The following is a 22,342-nucleotide window of genomic DNA, read 5'->3' on the forward strand; positions in this document are numbered from 1 at the left end:
AGTCGTCAAGGTTGGCAACCACACGGCTGCAAGCTACATCACATTTTAGTCTCGTGTAGCGACTCATTCTATTTTTCCCCACTTAGTCGCCAACTAACAACCAACATTGGTTACCTATCTTGTCGCCAAAGCTTCCCACACGGCTACAAAGAAGTTCTTAGTCGCATATAGCGACCCAGCAGAGCTTTTCCCCAACTAGTCATCAGTTAGCGACCGTCTGGTCGTTATTTTTTTCAACATGCAAATTTACAGTTTTAATAATATAACGACTAAATCACTACTAATATTTTAGTAGCTAATTTTTCAAATTGGAAATTTCTTCTATAAGTGTGTGTGGAATTAAGCGGATGAAAACATAACCGATCAATCAAGTAGAAAAATTGATATCCAAAAATTCTTTGGTTTTTCAAAAAGATACAAGATTATATAATTGGTGTTGCAGTAGAACAACATTTTGTTCTTAATACTCCTATTATTTTTTACAACTTGTGCATTTTAATAATTTGTCTCAATGAATTTGTTTCATATCTATTTATGGATATAGGTGTCTCAATCTTCAGTTAATTATATGGATGATTTTATAAAAGCCCTAAACAATTGGAAATCTTTTACTAGGGGCAAATGGGTTGTGCAATGAGAATGAAAAATGATTTTTTTGCCTAATTTTATAGGTTGTTAATTTTTTTGATTTGTTTGACCAGTTAAAAGTGTTAGATTAACTAGTCATATAAACCTGCTATTTATGGGGATGTTCTGTAATATAATATATTAATTATTTGCTGTTTATTATAGGAAAATAGGCCAACCACCAACAAGCTAAAGCTAAATGACAAAAGATAATCAAAGCAGTTTTTATTTTGGCTTAAAAGCCTACTGAAAAGCCATTTATCCAATATTTTTGTTTCATTTTTATACAACCAACAAACCAAAAGTCAAAAATAAACTAAAAATTCAACACAAACTTCTACTATTTAGCCTCATATTACTTAGAGAATTGAGTTTGAATAACTTTTTAACTCCCGGTTATTATTTTACTGAATTTGCACTATTTTTCAAATTATTGTTGTCAACTTCAGTAAAATTGAAAATAATAAGTAAAAATAAAGCACAAATTTAACTAAAATTGCAATAAAACTTAAAAAGACATATAATAGGTCCAAATGACATCACAACTAAACAAATTGGATTTCTTAAAATGGAAAGTTAAAGAACGCACTAAGTCTCCTGTCTCTCCATCATCGTGATTAACGAACTGGACTGACGATGCTTTTCACTTGCCACATTCTTTCTGTGCTCGTAGAGTCATTGGATCGTTTCGGATTAGATGATTTGGTTCATTTAAAATCGGATTTTTTGTCCGAATCAAATAAGATTTCACTCATCATGATTTTGTTAGAATATATACAATATCCTAAGGCCTCAACCATCACTTTCAGCTGATGGTTGAGGTACCATGTCAAAGAACCAACTCAATCAAAAGCTTAAGCTGATGGTTGAAACCCTAAGATACCTTATATACTCTAAGAGATTTAACTTATAGAATACAAATAAAATACAAATCAAGAGTGTTAGGTTAATAGTGGCTAAAAAGTAAATGGGACTAGTAGGTAAAATAAGAGGGAGTATATATATTCATAATATTAATTCTAAAACTTTTTATTTAAGAAGAAATTGACATTTATAATCCAACTTTTTACTCGTTTGTTGTGAATAATCTTACCTTTTAAATTATTTTCTAATATTTCAACATTTATCCTGTGTTTATGTGAATAATTCAACATTTATCTTAGTTTGCTAGCAGCATACTATATTATTACCTATTATTAGTAATATGATTGTTATTGACAAATATATGACAAAGAAAATAATTCAAATATGAGATTATTTATTATAAATGACTAAAAAGTTAGATGTTAATTTTTCTTTATTTAATATAGTTAATAATCAAACATATTAAAAGTTAATTGAATATGATAAAAAAAGTGTAGGATAAAACCAATAATTGTTGTTTTTGTAGTCTAGTAGTTAGTCCAATCCCTTTCTGAACTACCCACTTCATCTCATCCACAACCAAACACCATATAAGAAGTATAAGAAATAAAAGATAAAGATAAAATAAAGACAAAGGGAACTCAACAAGGCAAGAAAAATGAAGAGGATACCTCTAATCAAATTTCCTAATAGACACCCTAAATCTTCACTTTCATCTTCTTCTTCTGGTAAACTTACCTTTCTATATCTTTATTATTATTTCCCCTCAAAACCTTTTGTTTTTTATAAAAAAATTTTCCCATGTAAATTAATTTCTCTGATTTTTGCATTTTGTTAGCTTTATTGATGATATATAAATTCAAATCATTAATATCAACTTACCCTTTTATTTTACAATAAAAAATTTTAATTTTTAAATGATTTTTTTCTCATTTTTGTTGATTTTTTAGATATGTGTTGTGTTTATCTCCACTTGTTATTCCTATTTAAAGTTCTGATGAGAATGATTGTGTAGAGTACTTGGAATGTGTATTTTTTATTACATGATTCGTGGAAGAAAGAGGAAAGGAGAGTTTTAAGTGAGAATCGAAATTATGATAGGTCTGAGTATTAGTTGAGAATCGAAATTAGAATTTTGCAGTATTCAATCTAACTAAGATAAGATTTGATTGTTAAAGGTACACCTTAATTAGCTTGATTGATAAGCTTCTTTATGATATTCTATACTATTATTGATTGAATAGTTAATCATTGTTGAAATTTAAGTGAAACCCTAGTTTAATGGAGAATTTTAGGATTAGATAAATACAATTTGGAATCAAGTTCTGTTAGCTTTTCTTAGTGTACATGTTCTTTGATGGCGGCTTGAAAATTATTCACTATGCCCTTAAATTTGTGTTACTTTTGTTATCAGCTGGTCTTGGACGAGATCGCCTTATAGCGAAATCGTCAATGTGGGTCGACCCAATTCGCGCATGTAACAAGTTGGGCATTTTTTTCATTTTTCGTGCATTTTTCAATTTTGATCTTAAAGTTATTAATTTTGACCTCAAAGGTATCAATTTTTAAAATTGATACCTTTAGGATCAAAATTGATAAATGCCCAGAAAATTAAAATATTACTACACGCGCGAATTGAGTCGGCCCAAATTAACGGTCTCATAATGAGTCCGTCTCATTTAAGTTTTTGTGTTACTTATTTTAGTTTATCCTATTAAATTTACATAATTGCTATATTTAGCCATGAGGCCCATTACCCACTTTTTAAGTGTAGTATTATTTTACCCACTTTTTTATTTTCCAATATATTGCCAAATAAGACAATTTTCATGAGAAAGTTTTTGCCTTATTGGTCGGTAATATTGAAATAACTTCCCTATCTAGCCTTAGCTTTTTTGATTTGCATGTGCTTCTCATTTTATTTATTTTAGCATATTGGTGAATCTAGGATAGTAATTTAGAGTGGGCAGAATATCGAGCTAAAACAGCTCAAATATCATTCTTTTATGTTATATGTTACGATCAAATATAAATAATTTTTAATCAAATAATCTAGATCATCACCTGAATCAGTTCGGACCAAAATTCCCAAGTATCTAAGCATAAAGTATAAAAGTACAACATATTTTTAAGTATAAATTACATTAGTTGAATTGGTTATCTCACAAATACGCTATAGGCTATAGTGTATGTCAATTGCAACATATTCCTACTTCTATGAGATATTCAGATGATAATGTAATTATCATTGCATCTAGACTGTAGAGCAGTTCAACTATATTGTAATTGGGTTGTTTTTAGTGCCTTCTAAGCTAATTAGTTACATTCATGCTATAGTTCAATGAACTCAGATGTAGATGTTGTTTTATTGGAATTGATCAGTGGCACCAATTATTATAGGGTGGAACGAATATTTGTCTGTATATGTAAACAGAATTGATGTGGCCGTCATATTTCTATGTAAATGTTACACAATATTAGTGTTTTTAATCAGATGACCCGAGCTTAGAATAAAAATAAGGCCGCATCGCATCGGCCGCGTTGTAAAGGTGTAAAAAATTACGCGTTTTGGGCCGCATTAAGGGATATCTTATGGTTTCGACAGATATTTAGACAATATGATAACCGCATCACTCCCGATACCACATCAGCTTTTCGTTATCACGATCACAACCGTTACCGAATTTACACTATGGACCTGAGCCTAGATTTTGCCTTGTTTCACATTGCTTTTGCAAGTTTGTATTGTGGCCGAGCTACTTGCCTCGCTTACTATGATTTGTCAAATGACCAGAACCCGAAAGCATGTTTTACAGATTACAGGGACTTGGGAAAGTCTGTTGCTCTAGGATGAACCCATAAAGTTGGTAATATGGATCTTAATTTGTGAACTCTCAGCAGTCTCTGTACTGCTTCTGCCTGATCTACATGTGTGCTTTCTCCTTTCGGAAAGCTTTATAATGTTACCTGATTTCTGGCATAGGTACCCAGTCCCAAACTTCGACGATAACTACAAACAGTCGCAAACTCACAACATCGAAATCTGATGTTCCTGCATCACCGAGCTCCTTAGGAGTTGGCGGTAAAGCTTCACTTCAGCCTAAACGCACTCTGGTTTCAGATAAAGAGATGGAAGCAATCTTGGTAAATATAACATCATCCTTATCTAGTTTATGTTTTTTTCAACGATTAACTTGTTTCTTTTGTTGTTGCAGTTGGGTGGCTGCATCTAAATACAAAATCAGTTTGAATAGTTTGTAAAAAAAATAATGGTTTCTAAGATTTGAAAATTAGGCAATCATCTGAAGAACTGTATAATCTGATGTAATGAATATTGCTGTTTATGAAATTGTAAACTACATTTTGATGGTTTTAGTGTGGAATTCTTCTTTTGGGTCATGTTAAAGGAACTGAAAATTATGCGTCAAAATAAATGATTTCGAAAATTATGTGTCAAAATAAATGATTTCTGATGCAGTGATGCTTTATCCCCTGCTTCTTGTGAGAATACAAACCTGAACTTATACACTGCAACTCGCTACATAGATAATACTCTCTATGCATGAAACAACCTCAAACTTCCTATTTGATTCTCATCCATACATTTTTAAATGCTATCTCATTCTACCTTAAACTGAAGAACAAAATTAGTGGCTACCAAAGTGGAGGAATGGCCCAAACCCAAGTCAAGGCCACGGAAATTTGATTTTGGTACAATCCGTTTTTAAGTCGATAGTGCTGCCACTCACCAGGGTCAAGGCCAGGCCAGCTGCTCATTCGGGTCAAGGCCATGAGTTTGAGACTATGCAAGCAACCTTCACCGATCAGGCACTCACGCCATATATAATTGCAACATCACTTTCATTAGGCCCTTTTCTCTCCAATTACTTAACCGAACAAACACATCATAAAGTTGTGGCTTGAAAAGCAGAAAACTAAGATCACAAAAACCAGGCAAATTATATCCACAGAATTTAACCATTAAAACATTTAACATTCAATGTTGACAAATGACAAAATACCTTACATTTGTGTGTCAACTCCAAAACCCATCTGGCATCACTAGCAATCTGCGGAGTTGGATAGCCTAAATCTCACATTTAGTTTTCAAACAATACTGTACACTGTTCTATCTGGGCCCCACTACCCTAGACAACCTTTAGGGGTAATGAACAGACCATATGAACAAATGTGGTAAACAAAAATAGATACTACCACCACATTCGTCTCTACGTTATTGCTAACCACAAGAAACTTGGTGGTCCTCATACGAACTCTTCTACAATCTCTTACATCTACTAAGAACAAGCAATCTGTGATAGTCTTCATATCTCTGCCAGCTCTTCCTGGCATAGAAAAAAGAATCAGTCGAAAGGAAGATGTGCCATCTATTTCATTACTGTACGCTTCACGCTCTCCTTTTGCCTTTTTCCAATAGCTTCTTCCGAGGAGCCAACAGCAGCCTCCTTTTCTTCTTTCATTAGGTAACTGTCAACCTGTGCAGCAGCTTGTCTGCCTTCAGATATAGCCCATACCACCAAGGACTGGCCACGCCTACAATCCCCAGCAGCGAATACACCATCTACATTAGTGGAGAATTGACCGTAGTCAGCCTTGAAGTTTGAACGGTTGTCTTTCTCCACACCCAATTTATCAGCTGCAGTCTGCACGAACAAACAGCACCAGACTAGTAAGCAACTACATTTTCCCAGTTATGTTTAAAGAATGAAAATAATTTATTGATGTTACAGAAAATAAATGGTCCAGCTTTGTATGCATAGGTTTTCAAACTCCACCAAACGCCTCAAGAAAAAAAATTAAATATATGATCTTTCATTTGATCACTAAGATTTCTTGAGAGATGATAATTTTCAAAAGCAATCCCTCATAAAAAAAATGATTTCAAAATACTAACCGCTTCGGGGCCAAGGAATCCCATAGCTAAGAGTACCAAATCTGCCTCAATGTACTCTTCTGATCCTTCAACTTCCTTGAACTGGAACTTCCCACTAGCATCCTTCTCCCACTTAACACGTACCAATTCAAGACGTTTTACCTTACCGTTCTCATCACCAATAAAACGTTTAGTCAGAACCTCATAAGTTCTTGGGTCTTTCCCAAACTTGGTGGCAGCTTCTTGGTGTCCGTAGTCCACCCTGAAGATACGTGGCCACTGCAAACAAAGAATGCACACAGATTAGTGTGTCAAACACTCAAATCACCTATGTTTCTACAGGGAGAGGGGGGAAAAGGAATGCATACCAGAAAGTAAATACATCTAAAACAATTCTAGAGAAAGCTTTTAAGCTTCAGAAGCATGCTTCATTCTTAAAAATCTCATTTAAATTCTGATAAGTTTGACAAATTGAAGGAAAAGTTCACCTGTGGCCAAGGGTTGCCAGGAGCTCTTGTATTTGGTGGCTGGGGAAGAAGTTCCAAGTTAACAACGCTAGTACAGCCATGTCGAATAGATGTACCAATGCAGTCTGTGCCAGTGTCACCACCACCAATGACCACAACCTTCTTGCCTTCAGCTGAAATATATTTACCATCTTGAAGATTACTGTCGAGCAAACTTTTTGTATTCGCATGTAAGAACTCCATAGCAAAATGGATTCCTGCCAAATCCCGTCCTTCAATAGGAAGGTCCCTGCAACAGCCAAAAAAGATGTTACACTTATTCTTATGCATGACCACACAAAAAATTTTATAACATGGCATGAAAACATATTTTCTAATCATTTTACCTTGGCTTAGTAGCACCAACAGCTAACAAAATGGCATCATTTTCCTCCTTTAGCCGATCAAGAGAGTACAACGGATCCCCACCAACATTTGCATTAACAACAAAAGTCACACCTTCCTCGGTCATAAGATTTACCCGTCGCTGAACTATATCCACCTTGTCAGTCTTCATGTTGGGCACTCCATACATCATAAGCCCTCCGATTCTATCAGCGCGTTCATAAACAGTTACATGATGACCCATTTTGTTCAATTGATCTGCAGCAGCCAAGCCAGAAGGTCCACTTCCAACAATTGCCACTCTTTTCCTGATATAATGAATTTGGAAACCATCAAACTTCAAATCTTGCTACATATTTTCAAAAAAGAAATATAGTCAATTCTTGGCAAATAAATATTATCATATACCCTGTTCTTTTCTGTGGAGGCCTTGGTACCATCCACCCTTCCTCGAAGCCTTTGTCTATGATAGCACATTCAATGGTTTTGATCGACACAGGATTCTCAATGATGCCAAGAACACAAGAACCCTCACAAGGAGCTGGACAAACTCTACCAGTAAACTCGGGGAAATTATTTGTTTCTAAAAGGCGATCTAGAGCTTCACGCCACCTATTCTGATAAACTAATTCATTGAACTCAGGAATTTTGTTCCCAAGTGGGCATCCTGAATTTTCCTGCAGATTCAAAGAAAACAAAGAAAGGTTATTCAAAATTCTCACAAGACTACCAAGACTCACAAATGGACAAGTAATGTGCATACTTATAAAAGTAACAATCTAATTTACCTGATGGCAAAATGGCGTACCACAATCCATGCACCGAGCAGATTGTGTCTTCAACAAGGGAGCAGGTCTTGTTTCATCCATAACCTCCTTCCAGTCCTTCATCCTTTCATTGGGATCACGATACTGAATCCCTTCACGCTCATATGCAACAAAACCACGATGTTTTTGAGCATCAGGAACACGGGAAGGACGCTTGTACTCTTGTACCATCTCTTCTTTCTGCATGATCATAAACGTCAGCCTTCATATGAGTATAAGACCATGAAACCTATCAAAATAAATTTCACATGTAAATACATTATATACCTCATTTGCTTCATCCATTAAAGCAGAAGCTGCCATCTTTTTTAGTTCTTCAAATGCATCTTTTTCAGTAACCTCAATTTCATCTTTTTCCTCATCGGCCACTTTACCTCCAGCCTCCTGGGATGAACCATCAGTTTTCATGCTAGCAAGCACCCGCTTATAATCTCTAGGGAAGACCTTAATAAACTTGGGCAACATATGTTCAAAATTTGCAAGTACTTCTTGAGCTAGTTTGCTGTTTGTATGGCGTTGATGTTGCTGAATCATCATTCTTAGAGTTGTTATATCCTCTTCCTCCTCGACTTTATCAAGATCTACTAGTTCAGGATTGCATCGTGAATAGAATTTCCCATCCACATCAAGAACATATGCTATACCACCACTCATACCAGCAGCAAAGTTTCTACCGGTCTTTCCCAGTACCACTACAGTTCCACCAGTCATATACTCACAACCATGATCTCCAACACCTTCCACAACGGCCTTGGCCCCTGAATTACGAACACAAAATCTTTCTGCTGCCATGCCATTGAAGTATGCTTCTCCACAAGTTGCTCCATAAAGAGCTACATTGCCAATTACAATGTTCTCTTTGGGATCAAAACCACTACTCCTTGGAGGGTATACAACAATCTTGCCACCGGACAACCCTTTTCCAACATAGTCATTGCTGTCACCTTCAAGCTCCAAAGTAATACCAGGGCAAAGGAAAGCTCCAAGGCTCTGGCCAGCACTACCGTGAAATTTAATGTGGATGGTATCTGTGGGTAGTCCTTGCAAGTGGTATCGTTTTGTCACCTCATGACTAAGCATTGTTCCAACTGCACGATTTACATTTCGGATTGGGGTTTCAATATAAACACGGAGGGCTTTATCGAGGGCAGCTTTAGAACGTTCAATCAATTCTTTGTCCAAAGCCATGTCCAAGCCATGATCTTGTTTCTGGACACAACGCTGGGCAGCGCCTGGACGGATTGTCGCAGCTGGTCTAAGCAAAAGAGAAAGATCTATGTTCTTTAGCTTCTCATTGCTCCTAGTAACTTCTTCATCAACTTCTAGCATATCTGAACGCCCTACCATCTCATCAAGCTTCCTAAATCCAAGCTGAGACATTATCTCCCTGACCTCTTCCGCTAGCATGAAGAAGAAATTGATAACGTGCTCAGGCTCACCAGCAAACTTAGCTCGAAGAACAGGGTCCTGTGTAGCAATGCCTACTGGGCAAGTGTTCTTGTGGCACTTCCTCATCATTATGCAACCTAGAGTTATGAGGGGAGCTGTGCTAAAACCAAACTCTTCAGCTCCAAGAAGAGCTGCAATGGCCACATCCCTTCCTGTTTTCAGTTGTCCATCAGTTTGAAGAACTGTACGGCCACGAAGATCATTTGCAACTAGAGTTTGATGCGTCTCAGCTAGTCCAAGCTCCCAAGGAAGCCCTGCATTCTTTATGCCAGTCCATCTAGAAGCTCCAGTACCTCCATCATGTCCAGAGATCAAAACATGGTCTGCATGTCCTTTCACGACTCCAGCAGCAATCACTCCAACACCAGCTTCAGACACAAGTTTAACACTCACTCGAGCTGATGGATTGGCATTCTAACACAGGAAGGACAAGTCAGAAAATCTGAATGATTAGAACACAAGTAAACAAGCACAAAAAATGTCAATGTAACCTCAAGCACACCTTCAAATCATGAATCAGTTGAGCAAGATCCTCAATCGAATAAATGTCATGATGGGGAGGAGGGCTTATAAGTCCAACACCAGCTGTAGAATTCCTCGTGACAGCAATATCTCCAATCACCTTGTGACCGGGGAGTTCACCTCCTTCCCCAGGCTTAGCACCCTGAAGCAAATTCCATAAAAATTAGCAAGAGAGATCAATACTAAGCAAGCAAAATCGGCATTAAAGTTATTCTCACCACATTTAACATGTACGTACAAGTTAAAGATGCAAAGACACCCATGGGTGGCTTTGCAGAAACAGCATCATCTGTCCATAAACATAAATTCATAAACAAGTGGAAACCTCCATTCCTAAAGAATGCAAGGGTTTTATTGATCTATAGATTTAGTTCCAAGAATTCACAATTTACGTTGAGTACTTCAAATCCTAAAACCAATCCATACCTGAGCCATCTTTATTTGAAGTTCATCAGCATTGGTCAAATAATAACTCGAAACACCAAATCTTCCACTTGCCACTTGCTTAATGGCACTGCGCTTAGGATTCATTGAACCATCTGGAAGAGGCTCGAGACGTGACGGGTTCTCACCTCCCTCACCTAGACAAGTTTACAAAGAAGAGAACAATACGGTAAGAAAAACTCCTACATTACACAGATTACAAAATAGCACTAGATAGCAAATACATTTAGAGAAATATTACAAATTAAAATCAAGACACACACCTGTATTAGATTTTCCTCCCAACTTGTTCATAGCCATAGCCAGAGTAGTGTGGGCCTCTAGAGATATAGATCCATAACTCATGGCCCCAGTGCAAAACCGTTTCACAATCTCACTAGCAGGCTCTACCTCATCCAATGAAACTTTTTCATTAGCATCTTTGAACTTCAAAAGCCCTCTAAGATTGCTTGATTTATTCAACTCATTTATCCGATTGGAATATTCTTTGTAAGCTCCGACACTATTGGATTTTGCAGCCTCCTGCAACTTGGCTATTGCAAGAGGATCATTCAGGTGAAGTTCACCCCCTTTTCTCCAGTGGTAATCCCCTGGATTAGGTAGTGCCACTGATTCTGCACTTCCAGCTGGAAGAGCCCGCTTAGGAAATGCCATCTCATGAAGTTTAAGTGCATCTGAGGCCAGTATTTCAAAGGTTGCACCTTCAACTCTGCTAGCAGTTCCAGTAAAACATCTCTCTATTACTTCTGAAGAGAGACCCACAGCTTCAAAGATCTGAGCTCCCTTGTATGATGCCAAGGTTGATATTCCCATTTTTGCAAGAACTTTCATCATCCCATAGTTGCTTGCTTTAAAGTATCGCTTGACAAGCTCCTCCTTTGAGTGAAACTCGCCCGTCGATTTAGGTGGGATCTTTCCATCTACTTGTAGCCTCCATGTGGCTTCAATCGCTAAATAAGGACAAATGGCATCTACTCCATAACCAACAAGAGTACAGAAGTGATGCACTTCACGTGGCTCTGCGGATTCGATAATCAGGCCAACACGAGTACGCTCAAGTGTCTTAACTAAATGCTGGTGAACAGCACCAACAGCCAACAGAGAACTAACTGCAACCCTACTAGGTGAAAAAGCTACAAAAAAGGGAGAAAAGAGTGTTAGTCATACAACATCACCTTACTAGCAGAGCTTTTGGTCATTTGACCAAGAAACTGAGATATTAGCTATACCTCTGTCAGAAAGCACCAAGACTGTATATTCATCCTTTATGGCATCCCTTGCTTCAGCACAGATCCTGTCCAACGTCTGCTCCAAACCTTTTCTACCAAGGTTCTTGGGATAAGTGATGTCAATAACCTTACTACGCCATCCTCTGTAGTCCATTTTTTTAACAGCTTCCATTTCTTCAATAGATAAAAGAGGCCCCTTCAATGATAATCGATGGCACTGCTCCTCAGTCACTTCTGTTAGATCACCTTCAGGACCAATCATGCACTCCATTGATGTCACAATCTTCTCCCTGATAGGATCAATGGGTGGGTTTGTGACTTGAGCAAACATCTGCTTGAAGTACTGGAAAGTGAGTTTCTCTATGTTTGACATCACAGCCAAGGGAGTATCATTTCCCATGGAACCAAGAGCTTCAGTGGCGTCTTTTGCCATGGGAATCAACAACATTTCCAAGGCTTCAACAGAATACCTATAGAAAAATATCACCATTATGTTATCTCTTGCTGTAAAATTATCAAATATATGTGCCAAGTGGGGTGAGTTTAGCCACTTACCCAAAAGCCTTCAGTGGTGCCAGCAGACCGTAAATGCCCATGTTCTCCATATCTTCATCCTGACTAGATACCTATAATACACAGATAGAAAACCCCATCAGATCATCATTACAATATAACGAGATTTTTGACGAAACAAACATTAATAACTGATCACTATTCTTACAGGTACTGTTCCAGAAATAGCTGGGGGCACCCTTTCTGTGTCAGCCACAGACTCAACTATGTCCTTCAAGACTAACTTCTGTCTTTTCAGCCACTCACCAAATGGCCGAGCACGTGAATACTGCTTTTTTAAGGCATCATCATCCACAACAATGTGCTTCTCAAAATCAACCAAAAGCATCATCCCAGGATTGAGGCGTCCTTTCTTGGATATGTCTTCTGGTGGAATGTCGACAACTCCAACCTCACTTGCCATTATAACTCGTCCACTGTGAGTAATGTAGAAACGCCCAGGGCGCAAACCATTCCGATCCAATGTTGCTCCAAGATATCGGCCATCAGTGACTGCAAGGAACTCCTGTTAGCAAGGCAGCTAGCTCGAATTATAGAATATTAGAGAAAATAAGTTTTTACATGTTATAAGAGCTGGACCATCCCATGGTTCCATTAGGGCTGACAAGTACTCGTAAAAGGCCTTCCGTTCTGGATCCATATTCTTGTCATTCTGCCATGCTTCGGGAATCATCATCATGACAGCTTCAGGAATAGTCTTACCAGCACGAACCAAGAGCTCAAGAACACCATCAAAAGCTCCTATAAAAATAAAGCAGTTAAAATTAATATTCAGCTAATGACCTTGGCTTCATTTAAGCCATATTTATAGATACAGTTTCTCTTCTAAACCCCTCAAGTACTAGAAGCAATAAACGTCACGTCAACTAAGCAAAGAAGATGACTAAGTATTGAGTGCTCACCTGAATCAGAAGAACTGGCATCCACAATTGGCAAGAGCTTTTTCATTTCATTTTTTGAAAGACCAAGTTCCTTGCACTTAAGAAGACCTTCACGCGCACGCATCCTGGGAAAATATATTTTGAAACAAAATGTCAAAACTCTGAAAGGATTCTTCTCTAATACTACTAAATAGAAAACTTACCCCAAGTGTTAAGGAGCTAGTACGTTAGTAGTTTAGTTAATAATCCACTGAAATATTTTCAAGGATTAGGAATATGTGGTTGTATGAGCAAGCCTTGAGTTAAATAAACACCCAAATTGGATGTATTAGAAAACCCTGAGTCGGTTGACTTACCAATTTACATTGCCACGAAGAGTGTTAATCTCCCCATTATGACCCAACACACGCATCGGCTGAGCACGATCCCAACTGGGAAATGTGTTGGTGGAGAATCGAGAGTGCACCTGAAAAAAATGAAAGCCCACAAATTATAGTCGAAGAAATTACCCATACCTAACTTTTGAACACTCTTTAAAAACCATTAAAATTCAATTTTGTATTAAAAATGGACCGTCGTTAGGTTTACAGTGCGAGAATTCTCCCTAAACTACCTCAACACACTCTTCCATCTCTCCTCAAGAACATCATAGAGGGTACAGCACCAAGTTCTGCAAAGATGATTTAATGAGTTCCTTACCAACACACCCAATGCATCCAATCCAGCATCCAAATACAAAAGTGATCAAGGAGTGGAAGAACTTAAGAGATCATTCGTACTTCAATGCCTCAGAAGTCATTCCTCAACCTTTCACCTCGTCAGTTACCCGGAGTTTCCTTGCTTCTGGTTGTTAAAATATAAGTTAGCAGACAAAGAAGGAAGTGAATAGAAAATATATTTACCAGGGCCATGTAGCTCGTAAACCTTTCATTGCCAAGGTCCCAATAATAGTACTCCTTCAGTTGAGAAGGCTTCAACTGACCTTTGTACACAATAGTCCTGCAATATTTGCACATCAAATCATAGTCTCATTCAACATCAAGTTGCAAGCACATAGCAGATGGTGCCATAAATGATACAACTACAAAGTCAGATGCAAACCTAGATGACAGAGAACATATGTAGAAGTCCCTAACGCCACCATGCTGAAGATTTAAAGCTGCTCGAATCGCTACCATAGCAACTCTCCTAAGTATGTACATCTGTCACAAATAACAAACAAAATGTAACAGTTGTTGGAGGGGTGGACATTAAATTAGAGAACAGAAGTATAACTCAAAACTTCTCAATGATCTAGGAAATCACAATCTTATCTACCTGATAGACTCAATTACAATCTTATCTACCTGATAGACTCAATTCCTACATCGATACAGAAAATACTGATCTTGAAATTCATAAATCTAGTTGTATAACCATCATGAGTTCTAGCATACTCAAGTCTATTAGAGAAGCAACAGTCAGTAGATGAAAATACCAGGAAAAACAAATATACCTGCTGCTCAAAGTCCGCTTTCGATCGAGGAGTTGGGGTAAGAAACACCTGTTCAACCACTGGTTCAGTCAACAAAGCAGACTTTCCCAGTCCGGAATTGTCAGTTGGGACAGAACGCCATCCAAGGACAGTATGCCCAAGTGACTCAGCCACCTAAAAGACATCAGATCATTCAGTAAACATATTTCTTTATCTGTTTAGCAAGAATTTAAAACAAACTGCATAAACAAAAAGAAGTGTCAAGTGCCCATGACCAATTCACGTTATACCGAAAAAATTAAGTCAAGTGACCATCCTCCCAAAATCCTCGATCCATCATTCATGAGTTCATGTACAAGTATAAAAAAATGCGTCCAACTCAAAAATTTGATCAAAAAACTACATTACTTTTGTCCAAAACCAAGTTCCAAATATTCAATACATGTGCTTGTGGAATGTGATGAGATCATGATTTTTTTTTATATCTAATACATCTAGACAAACAAATTGACCCCATGATCTTTACAATATATTCAACCGAAAAGTCGACAATAATTAGAATGGTTTGAATTCTGCTCAAAACAACAATGATGGTGAAAACTGGAAAAAGTTGATAAAACCCACAAAAACAGGAACAACATGATGTTACATTACAAGATAACAATCACGTGAAATTTCCTTTCAACCGAAAGCTAAAAAATCATAAGGAATAACTACTACAATAGCTCAAATTATGAAACCCGATTAATTTCATAGCAACAAAATTACCTTAGTAAACACATTTTTGCTTTCATCCCTTCTGCTCTCAGAGGTGGGCAAGAAAAACATCCCAACTGCATATTGTCCAGGTGGTGGCAACTCGAAACCGAGATCCTTCGTCACCTGAATCAATCAAACCTAGTTTTATATAATGAAAACCAACAAAACAATCATGTCCATAGAAAACATAGGAGCAACAAATATCCATTCATGTGACATGCCACCCTTTTTGTATTTTATGAGAAAAAAATTATTTAATCTATGTATATTCCCATCAAAAAATTATGCAAGTTTTAAAATAGCAAGTACTTAAAAGGATTCGTTGCAAATTAAATTAAGGACCATGAATTTCAAATTTATAATAACAGGAGTAACTAGCAAAAGATGACGGAAACACATTACACCAATTAACGCATGATTTGTAGATAAAACCCAACTTATATAGCCGCTAACTGTATAATACACAGAAAAGGCTGGAATTTGTGTTTAACAATTATTTTGAAGTTTAAAAAAGAAAAAATTAATATAACAAACCTCTACAAAGAAATCATGAGGAAGACCAACAAGAATACCAGCACCATCACCAGTATTGGTTTCACATCCACACGCTCCTCTGTGAGACATCCTTACTAACATTTCTACTGCATCCGTCACCTTCATTCATCCATTAAAAAAAAATCAAAAGAACCATACAATATAAAATAATTTGCGCTAAAAGTCAAACCTAATAACAGATATTGATTTGCAATCATGAAAGACCCTAAAAAAAAATGAAAGTAAATAATCGAACCGTTTTACGGCTGCTTTCACCGGAAAGTTCAGAGACAAAACCAACACCACAAGAATCCTTGTCATTCTTTGGGTCATACAACCCTAGAGGTTGCTCCGGAACCTGAGATAATGCAGATCGAATACCAAACCTCAACGTATGGTTCGGACTCCTAACATTTAATTGGTGTAATCTATCAGATCTTAGCCTATTTCCAAAGAATTTGCTTTCACAAATCTTGGCTTCGGATCTCCGAACCGCATAGCTTCGGGAACTTCTCTTCCCGAACCTGCAAAACTGAGGTGCAACCACCAACATTCCTCCATTATTCTGCTGCTTTGAGAAGCTTCTTGAATCTACCTTGCTTCGGAGTTGTAAAACCGAACCTACACCTGCTGCCACCGACATATCGACCAATCTTACACAATAAATTTATCAAACTTTTTTGCAGGTGTTTTTCAGATCGAGTTTTGATTTAATTGTGTTAATCAGATTAATTGATTATTATAACAATGATATTAATAATAACAAGGATATTCAATATATTACTATTGTTGCGTTTTTCCGCACAGGATTAGTCCAAATTGTCGACGATTTAAGCGGCAAAACAACACCGATTAAGGAGAGAGAAACAAAGCAAATCTCCTTAACAATGGCGGATTTTTCCCGAAGATGAGAGAGAAATTATGTAGAAACTAGAGAGAGAAGTCGATGAAGAATAAGGTGAAAGCATTTGGGTAAGAGGGGTTTGGGGTTTCTTTTATAAAAGGGGGAATGGAGTGTGGTTATGATTTAATTTTTTATTACTAATAGCCTAATAAGGAGAAAATTTATTCAATTACTATAAATTAGGGTAAGATTATTACATCATTCCTTGTCACCAAAATTTAATTTTACTTTACATAAAATATTTATACCAATTTTTTGACTAATTTAATTCTTAATTTATATTTTTACTAAAATAATTTAAGTAACATAATTTTTTAAAAAAAAATTAAAATAGAGTTTTACAAAAAAATTACTAAAATTATTAAGTATTCATTTATAAACTCTTATTTTTACTAAGTACTACTTAAAGAAGAAAAATTACTATTAATATATGCTTTTTTATTGTATATTCTTTATAATTTTTTATAATATATATATAAAGATATTAAAATTTAAAATTCTGAAAATTTTGCAAAAGTAAAATAAAAAATAAGTGGATAATTAAAAATTAAAAAAACAAATAAATAGAGGTGGGGACTAGGGTAGGGAGTGGGTAACACAAGAGACGTGACAAAAAGAAATAGGGTGATGTAGCCACGTGGAGAAATGACCTTATGCGGCACGCGACAGCCGCTAAGAGATGGGGATTGGCTGAGAGGGCATAAGTGTCATTTTATTGTCCTAATCTTTATCTTACTTTCCGTTCTTATTTCTTCAAAAAAGAAAATTATTTGCATTGTTCTCTGGAATATTTATATGAACAAAAATAATTTAATTTTCTAATATTTTCTCTGTTTCAATTACTTTAATATAAATTCATAAATATAAATTTTTTATAATTTTTAATAATATAATTATAAATATTAAAAATTAGTATATTTAATTGCGTGAAAAATCATTACAAATATTTTAAAACATAAAAAGTATACTAAAAAATCATTGTATATTTACATTTTTAATTAAAAAAAGCTATTTGATTCTCTTTCATATTAACAATACCCTTTCTTACCTCACCACTCTTTTCTCTTAAAAGAGAAATAAGGCATAAAACGACAAATAAAAATAAATTTAAGAAGAAAAAAGTACTCTCATTTATTCAAAATAATAGTGACTATCAATAAAACATTATCATTAATCAGTACACTCCTTGATTCTTCCCATTTCCCAAATGTAAAGAAAGAATAACATCTTGATTTATGATTTATTATTAATTTATAAATTAAAACATAGTCAAATAAAATTTTATTTGATTTATCTCAACATAAGGTTTATTAATATTTATATTTTATAATTTTTAATTATTTACAATTAGAGGATATTAAAAATTAAATTAGTGCATTGGCAAATGTGTAAAAAGAAAATAAGACGTTTGAAAAGAAACGATAGGAGTATTTTTTAAGAAAATTAATTAAGCAAATGAAAAACTATATTAAAATTTTTTAATAAATATTGCATTCAATCCATATTAAGCGGTCTCACAATAAAACGGTCTTAATAAAAAATTTGTAAAGGGAATAGGGAAAAGTAAGAGTACTTTTAAATAATTTTTTTTTTTGTAAAAAGTTTTTTTTTTAATATAGTGGTACTGTGTGACTGACCATTGTGGAAGGGTTTTATAGTTGTAATTCAGTTGAGACTTGAGAGAGATAAACACAACATTTTGCGCCGCCACTTGCTTTGGAATTTGGTTCTGAACCGAACCATGCCGCCTCCATGTAAATGTTCACAACTATCCAAAGCGTAGTTTTATCTTTATTTTTTTAACAATTTATTGTGTGATTTTATTATAAATTAGTCGTAATATATACAATTATAAGAGTTGACGAAGAACATTAGTAAAGTACAAAAGTTGCAAGTAATAAAAACGAAGAAAGTATTATATCTGCTTAGAAATACTTGTAATAGTGATATATTATGTTGGAGAATGATACTATCAATGACAAGTATACAAGAACAAAAAAAAATATATTATTACTTCTATTCAACATAAGTGTGATATTTGACTTTTGACATTATTATCAGTGGCATTTAAGTTGTATCACATTCTTAGATCTATAAGCTTTAACTTGGTAATGTATTTTGTTAAATACATTGAATATATTATAAAAGCTCTTAATATCACATACAAACTTAGTGCACCAATCTCGAAATTAAGAAGTGCAAGTAAGAAAGTGTAATAACGTTGAGTGGATAGTGAGGAGTGTGGACTTAAGATTGAAATATTAAGAAAGGATATGTAATAATTAATGTCAATGTTCTTAGAAAATCGAATGACATTTGTTATTTTCAATTAACTTTTATATGTATTTAATTTCATGTATTATTATTATTATTATTATTATTATTATTATTATTATTATTATTATTATTATTATTTGATTATGTTGATATGATGGATAAATAGATTATGTTTCTTCTACTTGTTATATGGACATGTATATATTTTTTTATTACATTAAATCCTTTCAATATGGATATAATATATTTTCTTTATGGAACAATGTATTAGAATGACTTATATGTAATAATCATAAACTATTCCTTATTTTATTTTTTTCAAATAATTGTTGCTAATAATATCTTAAGAATGAAATATCAATCTTTCTAAAGTAAATAGTAAACCTGATAAAGAGAAGATATAATATCCTAATTAACAAGATAGGAATATAGATGTATTACTTTCAACAATAGGAGTGTTTATTATTACTCCCAAGTTTTTGTTATATTTTCATTTAATATATGTCTCTATATTTTTTTGAAAATGGTTCCACACTATATTACACTAATACTTATTCATATATTTTATTTTATTTCTGTCACTTTTGCGTTGTGTATATTTTTCATTATCTGTGTTGGTTTCTTCCCAAATTCAAAAAAAAAAAAATGCAAAAGTAATATATTAATCTAGTCCCAAAAGTTGGCATTTAACATTTTAATTAAATTGTATGATATAATCTGATTTTATATATATAATAACAAAATAAAATCAAACAAAAATTCTTTTCATCATTATATATATATATATATATATATAGAATGATGAAAAGAATTTTTGTTTGATTTTATTTTGTTATTATATATACAAAAATGATATTATGTTATAAAGTAAAAACATTCTAAAAATTTATGTCATAGTTATTTTTACAATTATGTGTTTTTGGCTCAATTATGACCATAGATTTTTTTTTTATTTTGTAAAATTAAGAGTGTAGAGTCTTTCTTACCCTTTTCATTGGATCCCTCACACACACACACACACACACACACACACACACACACACACACACACACACACATATATATATATATATATAATGTTAAAGCAAGTGCCAATAATCTTAATAATGACGTTCACTTTAAACATATAGTCGAACATGCTTTGTCTTGTACTTTAGAGAGGGTCGATAAAGATGTGTCGAATATGGGTGGTTTAAGGTTTGGAACGGTTGATGAGAGTTGTTTGATCGAAGCAACAAGAAGAGGAACAGGCTGTGTGTTGCTCGACCAGCCGCTCGATCGAGTGAGGGCTCGCTCGACCGGTCGAGCGGGGGTGGCTCGGTCGAGCAACTTGTCGAGCAAGATGTGCAGATCAGGTCAGTAGCTTCTCTGGAAGCTCGCTCGACCGAGCGAGGTAGTGGCTCGGGTCGAGCGAAAGTTCAAAAGGCTACATAGGATTCTGATTTCGTCAGAATGTGAAATGGCTATGCAATTATGTGGTGCATTACTTCTATTGTTTATTGTAATGTTTATTGTCATAGTTAATTGGATGTTAATTGTGGTTTATGGTGATTTATGAGGGAATACTAAGGGTGATGAATGCGTTGCCTATAAATAGGATTCATCACCCATAGTAAAAAACACCACAAACACACATATTGTTGAGAGGGCTATTGTATTGTTAGAAACTTGAGAGTGTTCTTACTTTGCTTTAGTATTTGTGATCTTGAGAGATTGTTCTTAAGATAAGGGAGTTTATTATACTTGTAATTGTTGAATTCATTATAATAAACTACATTTGAGGGGGAGGCATTCAAGATACCTCATAAACACTTGTGTTCTCATTTTGCATTATTTTTTTCATTTGTTTTTCTTTGTTGAACCTCTTTGAGGCTTGCGCTTTCACATAAAACTAAAAAATTTCCCACATTACTATAATTAGTAAGAGGGACAACATATTTCAGAATTTTCTACATTTATATTTAATTGTGTCAGGTTATTTATAATATAATTCGAAATTAGCATATAGAAATATTAAAATTGCTAGATCCTGTCGAACCTCTCATGATTAGAGACACAACTTATTATACTAACCAGTCAATAAAGCTGGTTAATTGAATTATTTTATTTAGGCATGAACTCTGATGTATTATTGTCCCACAATCCGTTAATTAATTGTTTTATTTTAATTAAACAGGTAATTAGTTGGTTAATATTATACTTTCTCTGTTTTCATATTTTCTTCTAAAATAAATTTTAAGAATTTTAATGTCAAATTTTGACTATGATTTCTCATCGATCCATTTGAAAAAACATATTCATGTAAAATTTTGATAGATTCCTCTCACTATATATTTTCTAAATATCAACTTTTTAGAATTTTTAAAAAACTCACAATTAAAATTATATGACTTTTAAGTTTGCATTGGAATTTGCATAAAACGTAAATGGAAAAAACAAATGAAAACAGAAAGAGTAATCAATTTTAAGATTTTAAGTGATCATTTCAAAGTGAAAAGAGATTACTACTCTCTCATATTCTCCATACTTATCCCATTTGGTTTTGGCACATTTGCTAATGCAAGTTCTTAATATTAAGTATCTCTAATTATGTTTGAGTGAAAATTATAAAAAGTTAATATTAATAAAATTTACAATAAAACGAATTAAACAAGATCCTACATGACTATGTTTTAACTTAGATTAAGAACAAATCACAAAATAAGAGTGATTGATAAATAATTTATAGTGTTGAAAAACCAAATGGGACAAGTAAAACGAATAGGAGGAAGTATAAAACTATACAAAAATAAATCACTTTAAAATTACGTAATCAATTTAAAACAACAATTATATTTTAGATCAACTCAATAGAGATCGTGACACCGTAGGATTCTCTCAATTTGTGTTTAATTAAACAGGTAATGTAATGATAATTAGTTGGTTAATATTATAATTAGGCCTGAATTCTGACGATCAAATGTACTCCATTGGTTCCCGCACGAATATATGATTAAATATAATTTAATTAAATAATTAATTCAAAAGAATACTTTAGTGGACTAAAATAAAATAATTTGTAATCGTACTAATTTTGATATGGTTGCAACCGGGGGAGAATCACCTAATTAATCATAGTCATTGTCAGAGATTATAATTGAGGGTATTTTGGTAAAAATGGCCAGTGGTAGGTGATTAGTTGACCATAGTAATATAACATGACGAAATGGATGACTATAGCAAATTTTATAAAT

The 22,342-nt window shown here is 34.4% G+C and overlaps 2 protein-coding genes across 5 annotated transcripts; one reads left to right on the forward strand and one right to left on the reverse strand.

Moving 5' to 3' along the window:
* The first annotated feature begins 2,044 nt into the window (after window positions 1-2,044).
* LOC130806672 (uncharacterized) lies at window positions 2,045-4,890 on the forward strand. Its single transcript, XM_057671837.1, has 3 exons — window positions 2,045-2,219; window positions 4,475-4,635; window positions 4,707-4,890. Exons 1-3 carry the CDS (start codon window positions 2,150-2,152, stop codon window positions 4,722-4,724), a joined length of 249 nt encoding a protein of 82 aa, XP_057527820.1. The 5' UTR covers window positions 2,045-2,149; the 3' UTR covers window positions 4,725-4,890.
* Window positions 4,891-5,569: 679 nt separating this feature from the next.
* On the reverse strand, window positions 5,570-18,152 carry LOC130806671 (glutamate synthase [NADH], amyloplastic). Of its 4 annotated transcripts, XM_057671833.1 has the most exons (23): window positions 16,713-16,926; window positions 16,185-16,555; window positions 15,929-16,048; window positions 15,404-15,517; window positions 14,657-14,809; window positions 14,263-14,363; window positions 14,064-14,160; window positions 13,518-13,627; window positions 13,183-13,286; window positions 12,842-13,021; window positions 12,429-12,772; window positions 12,263-12,333; window positions 11,708-12,177; window positions 10,742-11,611; window positions 10,461-10,615; window positions 10,015-10,176; window positions 8,331-9,926; window positions 8,025-8,243; window positions 7,645-7,913; window positions 7,239-7,544; window positions 6,874-7,141; window positions 6,407-6,664; window positions 5,570-6,155 (listed from the first exon to the last, which is right to left on the reverse strand). In XM_057671833.1, exons 2-23 carry the CDS (start codon window positions 16,479-16,481, stop codon window positions 5,880-5,882), a joined length of 6,540 nt encoding a protein of 2,179 aa, XP_057527816.1. In that variant the 5' UTR covers window positions 16,482-16,555; window positions 16,713-16,926; the 3' UTR covers window positions 5,570-5,879. The 4 variants fall into 4 exon arrangements, with proteins under 4 accessions (XP_057527816.1, XP_057527815.1, XP_057527819.1 ...); XM_057671832.1 differs by having other exon boundaries at window positions 16,185-18,152; XM_057671836.1 differs by lacking the exons at window positions 14,064-14,160; window positions 14,263-14,363; window positions 14,657-14,809; ... (2 more) ...; window positions 16,185-16,555; window positions 16,713-16,926 and adding an exon at window positions 13,861-13,999.
* Between the last annotated feature and the right edge of the window lie 4,190 nt (window positions 18,153-22,342).

This window comes from Amaranthus tricolor, chromosome 2 (genome assembly GCF_026212465.1).
Source record: "Amaranthus tricolor cultivar Red isolate AtriRed21 chromosome 2, ASM2621246v1, whole genome shotgun sequence".
NCBI classification, from domain to species: domain Eukaryota; kingdom Viridiplantae; phylum Streptophyta; class Magnoliopsida; order Caryophyllales; family Amaranthaceae; genus Amaranthus; species Amaranthus tricolor.